The sequence below is a fragment of the Giraffa tippelskirchi genome, chromosome 11, assembly GCF_054371585.1.
Source record: "Giraffa tippelskirchi isolate mGirTip1 chromosome 11, T2T-mGirTip1v1.2.pri, whole genome shotgun sequence".
NCBI lineage: Eukaryota > Metazoa > Chordata > Mammalia > Artiodactyla > Giraffidae > Giraffa > Giraffa tippelskirchi.
In genome coordinates this window covers 51,307,470-51,319,636 of record NC_137285.1, presented here as the reverse complement: position 1 = coordinate 51,319,636, position 12,167 = coordinate 51,307,470, and the positions used below count along the sequence as shown (strand labels likewise).

Sequence of the window (12,167 nt, the reverse complement as noted above, 5' to 3'; positions counted from 1 at the left end):
GGCTGGCTGCCTTCCTCCTGCTATATCACCTAGCAAGACACCTCTTGGGAACCATGGTGAAGCTCTTAGTGTCTGTCCAGGGGACAGTCAGGTGGCTCGGTGATAAAGAACCTGCCTGCCAATGCAGGAGACACAGGAGACACGGGGTTTGGTCCCTGGGTCAGGAAAATGACAACCCACTCCAGTATTCTTGCCTGGAGAATCCCATGGACAGGGGAGCCTGGCGGGCTAGAGTCCATGGGTCTCCAAGAGTAGGACACGACTGAGCACAAAAAGGTGGAGGAGAGGATGTTGAAGAAGTAGATTCTACAGCTCAAACCATCCCAGGCTCTTGTTGCTCTCTGCATTGGCAGGTGTATTCTCGGCCCGGCAGCCTTGTTTCCTCCAGTCCCCAGAGGAGCACCAGCTCCGATGCTGATGGCGAGCGCCAGTTCAACCTCAATGGCAACAGCGTCCCCACAGCCACACAGACCCTGATGACCATGTATCGGCGGCGGTCTCCCGAGGAGTTCAACCCGAAATTGGTGAGTGCCACCTCCTCTTGCCCGGAACTTTCTGTATTAGAACAGTAATGTTAAAAAAAAAATCTTTTAAAATAAACTCATCAATACGTCACTAGACAGTTTCTTACAAGTGAAGGATATTTTGTTTAAAAATACAAATGACATATAAATATAACATACAATGACATATTTGTATGTCATCGGGTTTCAGAGTGGCTTCATTGTGAAAGGAGATGTGTCATATACTTCTGTATACAGTTGACATTTTTTAGTTTTGTTTTTTAACTGTTGTTTAAGTAACCAACAAGTAAGTACATAATGTCTCAGGCCACATTTAACAAACATCCACTCCGTTTCACTTGGCGGTGTAGACATAAAGCCATAAGTAACATTTGCATTCTCCTGACCCATCTCAGGTAAGTGGCATTCTGACTCTGGGCCAGAAAGCTTCATGACAGATCCACAGGCTCTGATATATGGGTCAGGTTACAGAATGTCTTCAGAAAATCTGAGTTGTTTCTTCTCGTGAATTTTGTCCAGAACTTACCAGCTCCATTCATCAAGGAAAATGTTCTGACTTTCCACCAAACTTGTCCTTACTATTCTCGAAGTACTTTGGGGTATAAATGAAGCTACGTCATCCCTTTCAGGCCAAAGAGTTTTTGAAAGAGCAAGCCTGGAAGATTCACTTTGCGGAGTATGGGCAGGGGATCTGCATGTACCGCACGGAAAAGACCCGGGAGCTGGTGCTGAAGGGTGTCCCTGAGAGCATGCGTGGGGAGCTGTGGCTGCTGCTGTCAGGTACGGCGGGGCTGGGGTGGGAGCACTCCTCCAGAGTGTGGGGCGCTCCGGGGCTGCCCTCAGCCTTCCGTCATACATCAGGGCTGTTTCACATATGAAACCCCCAATTCAACCCAGGGGTCTGATTTCTAATCAGTGAAGTACAAATCAATTTACCCTGTCATTACCTATGTGTGTGTCTGTATACATGCGTGTGTGCTGAGTCACTTCAGTCGTGTACGACTCTTTGCAACCTCATGGACTGTAGCCCGCCAGGCTCCTCTGTCCCTGGGATTCTCCAGACAAGAATACTGGAGTGGGTTGCCATTTCCCTCTCCAGGGGATCTTCTGGACCCAGAGATCAAAGCCGAGTGTCCAGCATTGGCAGGCAGATTCTTAAACACTATGCCATCTGGGAAGCCCATATGTGTGTGTGCATATATATATATATACATATTTATATACACAAACATGTTTAACATATAAGTACCTATTTAATTATATAATATGTACATATTTGTATGTGTATTTTTATATGTACATATTTGTATATATGTATGTGTGTGTGTGATGGTTGCTTAGTTGTGTCCGACTCTTTGCAACCCCATAGACTGCAGCCCCACTAGGCCCCTTTGTCCATGGGATTCTTCAGGCAAGAACACTGGAGTGGGTTGCCATTTCTTTCTCCAAGAGGAACTATAGAAAGAAAGAAAGTGAAGTCGCTCAGTCGTGTCCGACTCTTTGCGACCCCATGGACTGTAGCCTACCAGGCTCCCCCATCCATGGAATTTTCCAGGCAAGAGTACTGGAGTGGGTTGCCATTTCCTTCTCCAGTATATATTTATATGTATACATAAACCTTATACTTACATAAATTATATTTAACTAGATTTATATTTAAGTGTTTGCATCCAAGGCTTGTCTGTCTTTAAGAATCATAACATGCAGATATGTCAAAGCAGTGGCTCTCACCCACCTCTGCATCCTCCTGCCCAGCACCGAGGAGCTCCCCTCCACAGCAGTGGCGCCTCACTGCCAGGAATATGCTCCCTGCCCCCTGCAATTCTGAAAATTCCTCTTCATCCTTCCTTCTACTCTTCAGTATGGCTCTTTGTGAGCCCTTCATAATTTCAGTTTTTAAACATGTTTTGAGAGACAAAGCGTCCTTTTTCAAGTGAAATCATAAGGAAAACCCCGATAAAATGCAAGCAAGGCTGCTTGGTTGGGGAACTGAGATGGCTGAGGCTTCAGCTTGACTTTCTCTGCCCACTTCCCTGTTCTTCTCTGAGCAGCCCCTTTGGGTTGTCTGTGGAAGTTCCTTGCAACACAGTTTCTAGGTTGGAAGCCTCTGCCTTAGGGAGGAGTTTTTGTCTGTGTGTGTGTAGGGAGGTTTTTTAAAAAATTCATCATTATTTTTTCAATTGAAGTATAGTTTTACAGTACTGTTAGTTTCAGGTGTAGAGTATAACCATCCAGTTGTCTTATTTTCTGATTATTTTGCCTTATAGGTTATTACAAGATGTTGACTGTAATGCCCTGTGCTATACTGTAAATCCTTGTAACTTATCTGTTGTATGACTAGTAGTTTGTATCTGTTAATCCCATACTGTAATTTGTCCCTCTCCCATCCTCTTCCCCGCTTTGGTAACCATCAGTTTGCTGTCTATGTCTGTGAGTCTGTTTCTTTTCTGTATCTAGAGGCATTTGTACTATTGTTTAGGCTTCACGTGTAAGTGATATCATAGAGTGTGTGCGTGTGTGACAGAGAGAGAGAATCACTCAGTCGTGTTTGACTCTCTGCGGCCCCATGGACTGTAGCTCACCGGGCTCCTCCTCCAGGGGATTCTCCAGGCATGAATACTGGAGAGGGTAGCCATTCGCTTCTCCAGGGGATCGTAGTGTACAGGGAAGTTTTTAAGCCGCCGGCTTCCAGTGGAGTGGGAAGAGGGAAGGGGGCCGTGAGTGAAGTTACAGTCTGGCCGTGGCTGTGACACACAGGTCCTCACAGGAGGAAGGTGAGGAGGCCGGGTCAGGCAGCCATGATTACAGACCAAGGGCGGGGCTCCCGCTTTCTGATGCTGGGTCCGTTCCGTGCTTCCCAGGAGCCATCAACGAGAAGGCCACCCACCCCGGCTACTATGAGGACCTCGTGGAGAAGTCCATGGGGAAGTACAACCTCGCCACGGAGGAGATTGAGAGGGACCTGCACCGCTCCCTTCCAGAACACCCCGCTTTCCAGAATGAAATGGGCATCGCAGCTCTGAGGAGAGTCTTGACAGCTTATGCTTTTCGAAATCCTAACATAGGGTATTGCCAGGTGAATGTCACAGATGGGTAAGACTTAAAAAAAAAAAAAAAAAATTCTGCCAGCCGGTAAGTAATAAGAAAGGCTTTATGGGGGACTTCCCTGGTGGCCCTGCTGCTGCTGCTAAGTCACTTCAGTCGTGTCCGACTCTGTGCGACCCCATAGATGGCAGCCCAGCAGGCTCCGCCGTCCCTGGGATTCTCCAGGCAAGAACACTGGAGTGGATTGCCATTTCCTTCTCCACCCTGGTGGTCCAGTGGCTAATATTCCATGCTCCCAGGGGGCCCGGGTTTGATCCCTGGTCAGGGAACTAGATCCTGTATGCTGTCGCTAAGACCTGGTGCAGCCAAATAAATAAATAAATATTTCTTTAAAAAGAAGAAAGGCTTTATGGTTAAGAGAGCACTTACTGCACCAGGGTCTTTTGACCTTGGTACTGTTGGCATTGTGGACTGAATAATTCTTTGTGTGGGGCTGTCCTGTGCTTTGGAGAATGTTTAGAACATCCCTGCTTAATAACATGTTTAATAGCATCTTCTCACGAAATGCCAGTGCTCCCCACTTGTGACAGCTAAATGTTTTTAGAGCTTGTCAGATGTCCTCGGGGAAGCATGGTCTCCCAGAGCAGAGAAACACTGCACTGAGCAGAGGAGCCAAGGGGTGAGAGGGCCCTCTCTGGATCCACCACCGTCTGGTGGCCTGGCTGGTCACTGACTGGTCAGGAGCGTGTCTGGGCACCAAGCCTTTAATTCTGCATGCTGGGTTCCCCAGTGCTCCTACCCTTTGCAACTCCTAAGCAATTAATGTCCTTGAGAATGTAGCTGTTATATGCTACGGCTATATTTAAAGGCACACTAAAATAAATGTGTAATTCAGTATTGAAAAATGTTGCCCATATACCAGCCACAGTGATTGCTTGTATATGTTAGTATGGATAGCACAATTTAGAAAGCTCTAAGATAGTGTCCTTAGATTGAAAGGCCACATATGTACCCAGAGAGACCATCCTTGACCATCTAGTTAAAACCTAAAGCAGGCTTAATTCTGCGAAACCTGTATACCATGCGTGCATACACACACACACACACACGTCACAGGTCTCCCTTTTGATAGCAGTTAATTTAAAATATTCCTCCAAATTGATTAATAAACCTTTACCTCTTTATTCTATCTCTCTGACCCCTGCATTTATGCCCCGTGAGGTTTGTCACCACTGTGCCCCTCCTTTTCCCCAATACTTAGTCCAGAGCCTGTTACCAAGTAGAGCCTCAAAAGAAACTTACCTTGAATGACTAAGAAACTAGCCATGACCATGATCATGTAGTAGGCAGGTTAATTCTTAAGTGGAATTTTAATCATTTCACTTGGGAACCTATTGAGGCTTACAAGGAAGAGCCTATTAGACCAAAATTCCTTTTTTGACATTTATATTGTAGGAATCTGATGAACACTTACTTACTGGTTTCTGGAGGATCAAAAGAAGTACAGGTGTGAGCTGGCTTCTAATATAATAGAGTTCATATTTATCTTTTGATCTTCCTCTTTTTAATTAAGAGAACTATTAAAGCAGTTGAGCCTGGAGTGCTTATGAGCTAGCTGATAATATCTTTTAATAAAGTAGGTTACTTTAGAATTAAACCCCTGTTACTTATCACTACCATCCTTATCCAGTCGGAAATAATGGGCGGGGACTCCAACTTTGAAAGGTTTCATTGTTCCCTGAAGAACGACTTGGTGATAGAAACAATTATGGAAGATGAAAAGGGAAATATTCACCTTATCGAATTAAGGATTACAAACACCGAGACTAATAGGTTAAAAGCTTTGTCAGACAGGCTTTGGACGTAGTTTTTGAATGAGGATTTGTGGTCGTGGGGGGCTCAGTCCTTGCTGCATATTGGTGTTCATGGAGCCCTTAACAGTTACCAGGCAAAAAAGAAAAAACAAAACAACAACAAACAAAAGGAAAACACTTAGCAGGCTGAGGTTTAAGGGTTTTTACATTTTTTAAAAGTTGTAAACAAAACAAAACTCAGAAGAATGTGTGTATGTAAAGCCTTTACATACTTATTATCTGTTTTTTTGTGGAAAAAGTGTGCTGGCTCCTTTGGGACTAACTCAGTCGTTTTTCAGGTTAACAAAGTTGCTCATGTTAAAATGTGTCTGATGTATTTAAAATGTATTTGATGACATCTTCTTTCGTCCCTTTAGGCCATGAACATTGTCACATCAGTGCTGCTGCTTTATGCCAAAGAGGAGGAAGCTTTCTGGCTGCTGGTGGCTTTGTGTGAACGCATGCTCCCTGATTACTACAATACCAGGGTGGTTGGTACGTGAGGATGCAATTAATTTATAATCCTTATCTCATCAGGAAAATGTTTCTAGAACTAGGAAACCAGCTGTAACCCCATTTCCAGTCACTATTAACCAAAAAGTGTCAGACAACTCCAGTTTCCCAAAATGGGAATGAGAGGGCTTGAATCAATATAGATTATACACAAAGGAGCACCGTGGAGCTTCTTCCCATGGAAAGAATATACGTCTCACTGTTTTAGAAAACACTCAATGTGGGTGTCTGGGGCATATGAGAGCTACACCAGGCACACAGATCATCAGTCCCAAAAGGTTTAATGGTGCTTTAATGAAGAGCTTGGAATTTGTGGAAAGCAGAAGGATTCGAAAAAGGAGTGGGCAGAATAGCATATAAAAATATATTCAGAGCTCAGTTTCTAAGGTATTTTTCAGAACTGGTTTCATTGCAAAGCAAGCAGCAATGGTGAGCATTTAAATAAATTATTGATGTCTCTCCGTATAATCCCCTCCAGTGTTAGACATTCATTTTAGCAGGACAAGCTTTTCATTGCTAGTATAGCAAAAGGTGTACTTTATGCTCTTCTCTTATGTTCTGTCTTCATTTCTAAACGTTTGCATAGTAACTTGATTCATTGGAAATACTCTCCAGAAACATCAGAAAGTTGATCATGAATATGTACAGCTGGAATGCTTATAATTTGGGGGAGAAAAAAACCCAAACAATTATTTAAAGAAACAATTCCTATATGGGGACCAAGCATCCAGAAGAGTGATTTTTTTTTTTTTAAAGAGTTTGCCAAGAAATGAACCTACTTAGATGTATATTTCATGCCTAGCCAAACATGTTGCCAGCAAAATAACTGTGTCAGGAAATTTTGTAAGTTGACCTTTTCCACAGCTCTTAGAGGTGTGATGTTATTGCTCTTTGATGATAAAGAAGCAGGGGAGGAAGGCCCCAGAAAGAGAAGATGCAGTCAGAACTCATCGGGTGACTTGGCTGTGCTGATACCTTCATCTAGTGACGTAGCGATTAGAGTTCTGTCTCAGCAGCATAGCAGTGGTCAGCTGGATTATTTTCGTCATGCTGTTGGGTTGGGTTCATTTGTGAGAAGGTGCTGTTGGTTAACACATGACCTTTTGCTTCCACCCCCGCTGCAGGTGCCCTGGTGGACCAGGGTGTCTTCGAGGAACTGGCCCGGGACTATGTCCCGCAGCTGTACGACTGCATGCAGGACCTGGGCGTGATCTCCACCATCTCCCTGTCCTGGTTCCTCACCCTGTTTCTCAGCGTGATGCCCTTTGAGAGCGCAGTGGTGGTTGTCGACTGTTTCTTCTATGAAGGAATCAAAGTGATATTCCAGTTGGCCCTAGCTGTGCTCGATGCAAATGTAGACAAGCTTTTGAACTGCAAGGACGATGGGGAGGCTATGACCGTTTTGGGAAGGTATTTCTTACCTTGAAAACTACCTTTGGGTTTTCTTCTCTATATTTTCCATCTGTCTTTCTCCTTGGTTCTACGAGTCTTATTTGCCCTGATGGTTATCATAGGGCCCACTTCTCTGTGTGATTGAAGATTTTTTTTTTTTTATTCTTTGTCTTTAGAAGTGAAGACGATTAACTATACTTCAGTTTAAAAAAATAATAAAATTTTAAAAAGAAGTGAAGGGATTTTCATTCACTCTTAAGGAAATTCTAGTCTTCTGATATGCAGAGTTTGCAGAAAATAGGTGGACAGCTGTAAAGGGAGAATTCCAGATTCGCCTCCCAGTGACTCCAGATTCCTTTCTTCTTCAGGTATTTGGACAGCGTGACCAATAAAGACAGCACGCTGCCCCCCATCCCTCACCTCCACTCCCTGCTCAGTGATGACGTGGAGCCCTATCCTGAGGTTGACATTTTCAGACTCATCAGAACTTCCTATGAGGTAGGTCTGCCTGGAGTCACAACACTCTTGAGTGCTCAGAGGGCCTGCGCTGGGTGTGTGCCACACGCTTCCATTGCTAACCCAGGGTGTCCCTGCTTCCCTCCTGGTTCTGAGAACTGGTTGTCGAAGCAAGCAGCTCCCCACCAGCTGACAGCTTCAAGCTTCAGAGAGGGCCACTGAATGAGTGGGGCAATTGCATGACCCGCGTAGGCCTCCAATTCTTGGCTTTGCTTGCCTGGAGAATCCTGTGGACAGGGGAGCCTGGTGGGCTGCCGTCCATGGGGTCGCACAAAGTCGGACATGACTGAAGCAACTCAGCATGCATGCATGCAGGCTGATCAAGTAGCAGCTCAATTTCAGCTCTGGGTGGGTTGAGGAGGGGCTGTTGAAAGCAGGCATGGGGAGGTTGACCTTCCTGTGCTCATGCCAAGTCCTTGGGTCTCCTGGGAAGTAGACTAGCCAATCCTCTTATGTGGGGGACACACAGAATACTCTCTCCTCCCAGAGAAGAACCAGACTTCTAGAATTCCTCTCAAATTGCTCGGCCCGGGTTGGGGAAGTTATGTTCTGGTCCACAGTGACCCCAGATCTGGTCCTGAATTCCACAAACGAACTAGTGGTGCTATGTACCTCATAGCACTTATGGTTTTTGGTATTCCGAGGACTCAGGACCCATAATACCTGTGGTTTGTTCATTTCCTGATCATTAAGGAAGAGTGTGAATATTTTACTGAGCACACCAGGTCCTCTCCAGGTGTTTGGGGATCGTATGACTGGTGATATTCCAGCTAGCAGCAGCCTGGATACTGGAGAGATGGTGACTTCTGGCTGAGGTCAGAAAGTCTCTCTTAAAGAGAATTAGGAAAAAATTGATGCTTTTAAAAAAAATTGGTATGGATCCAGACACCTTTACAGAAATGTGTGCCCTTAACTCAAAATAAAAAAAAGGCTGATAATTTATTATTTCAGAAAATTTTTGTTAGCACTCCATACATATTAAAAACAAAACATTTGGGATGTGTTTTAGCATCATAAAAGTAACACATGCTTATTGTAAAATAATGTAGAGACTGAACACATGTGAAAGAAAAACTATATTCTGTGAACATCTCACCATATCTCCCTCCAGGATGTTTTTATATTTGGAATTTATACTTAAGTACAAGTAACTGCTTAAAAGTGCTTTGTAACTTTCCATTTTTGACTTAGAATATATGATGAGTGTTCTCTGATATTTAATATATTGTTTGTTTGCAGGTTTTCATAGATTCTTAATATTCTGCTTTAATGAGATGCCAAAACTTATTTAGCTGGTCCCTTTCATTGGACATTTACTTTGGTTGCTTCCAAATTTTCAGTACCATATTGGCAAATTTGTATAGTATTATTATGTATATATAATATGTATGATACTATATATTATATAGTAATATATACACTTTTATATATTATAAAAGTTTCTACACAAATAATACATTTCTGATTTTTTTCTTAGAGTCCATTCTTAGGAATAGATTTCCAGTAATAGATCAAAAAGTATTAATTATTTCCAAGCTCCTGCCACACCCTGTCCAGTTTCTGTATAGATTTTCCTGATTTAAATTTTTACTAGTAGAGATTAAGAATGACTGTTTCACTTCACTCTCTCCAAAACTGGTTATTATCATAATGCATTTTTTAAAAAAAAATCATTACCCCAGGACTTTTAATAGGCCTCCATCAGAAATGTTGAATGATTATTTTTCCAGAAAAAGAGCCCATGTGACTGAAAGCAATAGTTATTATTATAGCTGTGGGTTGTTTTTCTAAAGGCATCCCCCATAACCTTTATTGTGAAGAGAATTCCAGACCCAAGTAATAAAGCTTGGTATGTAGAAACTCAGGTTTGTTCTTCACAACAGATAAGCTAAGGTCTCGCTGAGGTCAGCACGTGGCCCATTTTTAATGGGAAAGAGTGGAGAATGGAAGCAAGGCCAGAACTGGTGTCCGTTTCCTTCCTGTCTGTCTGGTCCCTAATGGCGCCCCTCAGGCTGCCAGGTGTCCTATCGCAGGACACAGCCTTCGTTTCCTTCCTCTGCCTGGGAAGACAGCCTTGTTTATTTTTACCAATGCCTACCTCACCTGCTCTTCCAATGCACAATGATGTGCTTTTTGTTTTCTCTTTGCTTAGTGGCACCACTGTGCTAATAAGCCTCCAGTGCCTTCCCCATGCCGTATCTGGGTGCAGTTGCTAAGTCGCTTCTGTCATGTCTGAGTCTGCGAGACTCCGTGGACTGTACCCACCAGCCTCCTCTGTCCTTGAGATTTTCCAGGCAAGAATACTGGAGTGGGTTGCCATGCCCTCCTCCAGGGGATCTTCCCGACCCAGGGATTGAACCCGTGTCTGTTAGGTCTCCTGCATTGGCAGGAGGGTAATTTACCACTAGTGCCACCTGGGAAATCCCCACTACCTTAATAGGTCATCCTAAAGACAACCCCACGAAGTCTTGCCTTGCCTTTCCTTTTTTACCCCACCTCCTGTTAGGTTGGTGGTCCTCAATTCTGCCTGTGCATTCAAATCCCTTAAAAAAATTTTTTTTTAAGCCAAGCTTTTAAAAATATAAATTCCTAGGCTCCATTCTAGACCAGTTACCTTTGTATCTTGGTATGACACCTAAGAATAAATATTTTTCACAAGTTCCCAGGTGATTCTGGAGCCCGGTGGGGGCTGAGAGTCACTGCCCTAGATGCAGAATGGGGCCACTAGACACCTAGGCGGATTTTAACCCGGTTGTATGACAGACACCAGTGTTCTGAAGGAGGTGACTCCTTGCTTTCCGTGCTTCAGGATAGTTCGCCAGGAAAATAGACAAGTAGGAAGAATACCGAAAGCACATGCAGCCTTGAGATCCCAGGATGCTGCAGCTTGATCAGCTTTCTCCTGAGGAGTAGATGTGATAACTTTCTTCATAAATGCCTCAGAGGGGAAATCTCACGCAAGCTGAAGTTCTCCCAAGCCCTTCTTGGAAGGAGGGGCAGTTTGAGAGACAGTGTTCTTCTGTTCGGGCGCTGTGTGCCATTTTGTTAGACACACAGACATGGCAGACAAAGTCCCAGCCTTCAGGTTTAATCCATAGACTGAGATGTGCCTCCTGGAAGACACAGAGCACATTGATAGGAGACTCACAGCGGGCACATGACCACCACAGAGGTAACCACCCAGAGCATTTGAGAAATGTTAGGCAAGGGGACGAGAGAGGATGAGACGGTTGGGTGGCATCACCGACTCGATGGACACGAGTTTGAGCAAGCTCCAGGAGTTGGTGATGGACAGGGAAGCCTGGCGTGCTGCAGTCCATGGGGTCGCAAAGAGTCGGACACGACTGACCGACTGAACTGAGCTGAAGTGGGGAAAGGAGGTGGCTGATCAAACTCTAGGAGCAGTTTGTGCAGAAGGACAGACAGTTTGAAAGTTCAGATTCATGTGTTGGGCCTATTAATTTTGGTGATAATAGCTGTCGCTCATGGAGACCCCACCTTGGGAGGGACCGGTGCCAGGCGCCTCATCCATAGCCCCGCCAGGTCCATGCTCACACATTTGAAGGTTAAATGTAAGTTGAGAGAGGTTGAGTCAGTTCTCCCAAGGCACACAGAAAGTGGCAGAGTCAGGAGGCAAACGAGAGCTCCCCAGCATTAAAGCCAGAGCCAAGGCAGTGTGTCTGGATAGAATGTGGATGGACTTGAAGGTGTACATATGGACATGAGGTCAGTGGGTCCAGTAGAGGCTGGTTAGTGGGAAGTCTTGAAACCACTAATTGATTTGCAAGGCACCCAACAGCCACTGGAAAGAGAGAGGATCTACTTAGCCATTGTTTGTTTGCTATTTTCAGAATTCCATTCTGTCAGAGCCCCTCCAAAAAGGCGAAGGGGCAGGGGAGAGGAGATCACGGCCCAGTCCTCCTCATAACCCATTTTCCTGTAGAAAACCTCCGGAAATAGCTAGGCAGGAACGGTTTCCTTTTAGGTTGGGACTGTTTGCTCCCAGTGGAAGGGCCATTATCTGTATTCCATTGTGTCTGATTATGGCCAGTCCCTGGACCTGCCTGGCAAACTGCAGGGTCCATTTCTAGTTGAGAAAGAGATGTTAATTAAATATAAAATATAGAGGGCTCTTTGAAGGTCAGGCTTGGGGGAAGTAACTCTTTTTGTTGTTTAGTCACTAAAGCATGTCCAACCCTGTAGACTGTAGCCCGCCAGGCTCCTCTGTCCATGGGATTTTCCAAGCAAGGATACTGGAGCGGGTTGCCCTTCCCTTCTCCAGGGGATCTTCCTCACCCAAGGATAGAACCTGTGCCTCCTGCAC

At 44.6% G+C, this 12,167-nt stretch overlaps 1 protein-coding gene across 1 annotated transcript in view; it reads left to right on the top strand.

Annotated features, from left to right (window-relative positions):
* The window catches only part of TBC1D9 (TBC1 domain family member 9), a 122,661-nt gene that overhangs the window by 86,048 nt on the left and 24,446 nt on the right, over positions 1-12,167 (top strand). The window contains exons 8-13 of the mRNA XM_081540677.1: positions 354-524; positions 1,154-1,304; positions 3,386-3,600; positions 5,800-5,917; positions 7,060-7,345; positions 7,696-7,825. Of these exons, the coding sequence (XP_081396803.1) occupies positions 354-524; positions 1,154-1,304; positions 3,386-3,600; positions 5,800-5,917; positions 7,060-7,345; positions 7,696-7,825 (1,071 nt within the window). The remainder of the gene's footprint in view (positions 1-353; positions 525-1,153; positions 1,305-3,385; positions 3,601-5,799; positions 5,918-7,059; positions 7,346-7,695; positions 7,826-12,167) is intronic.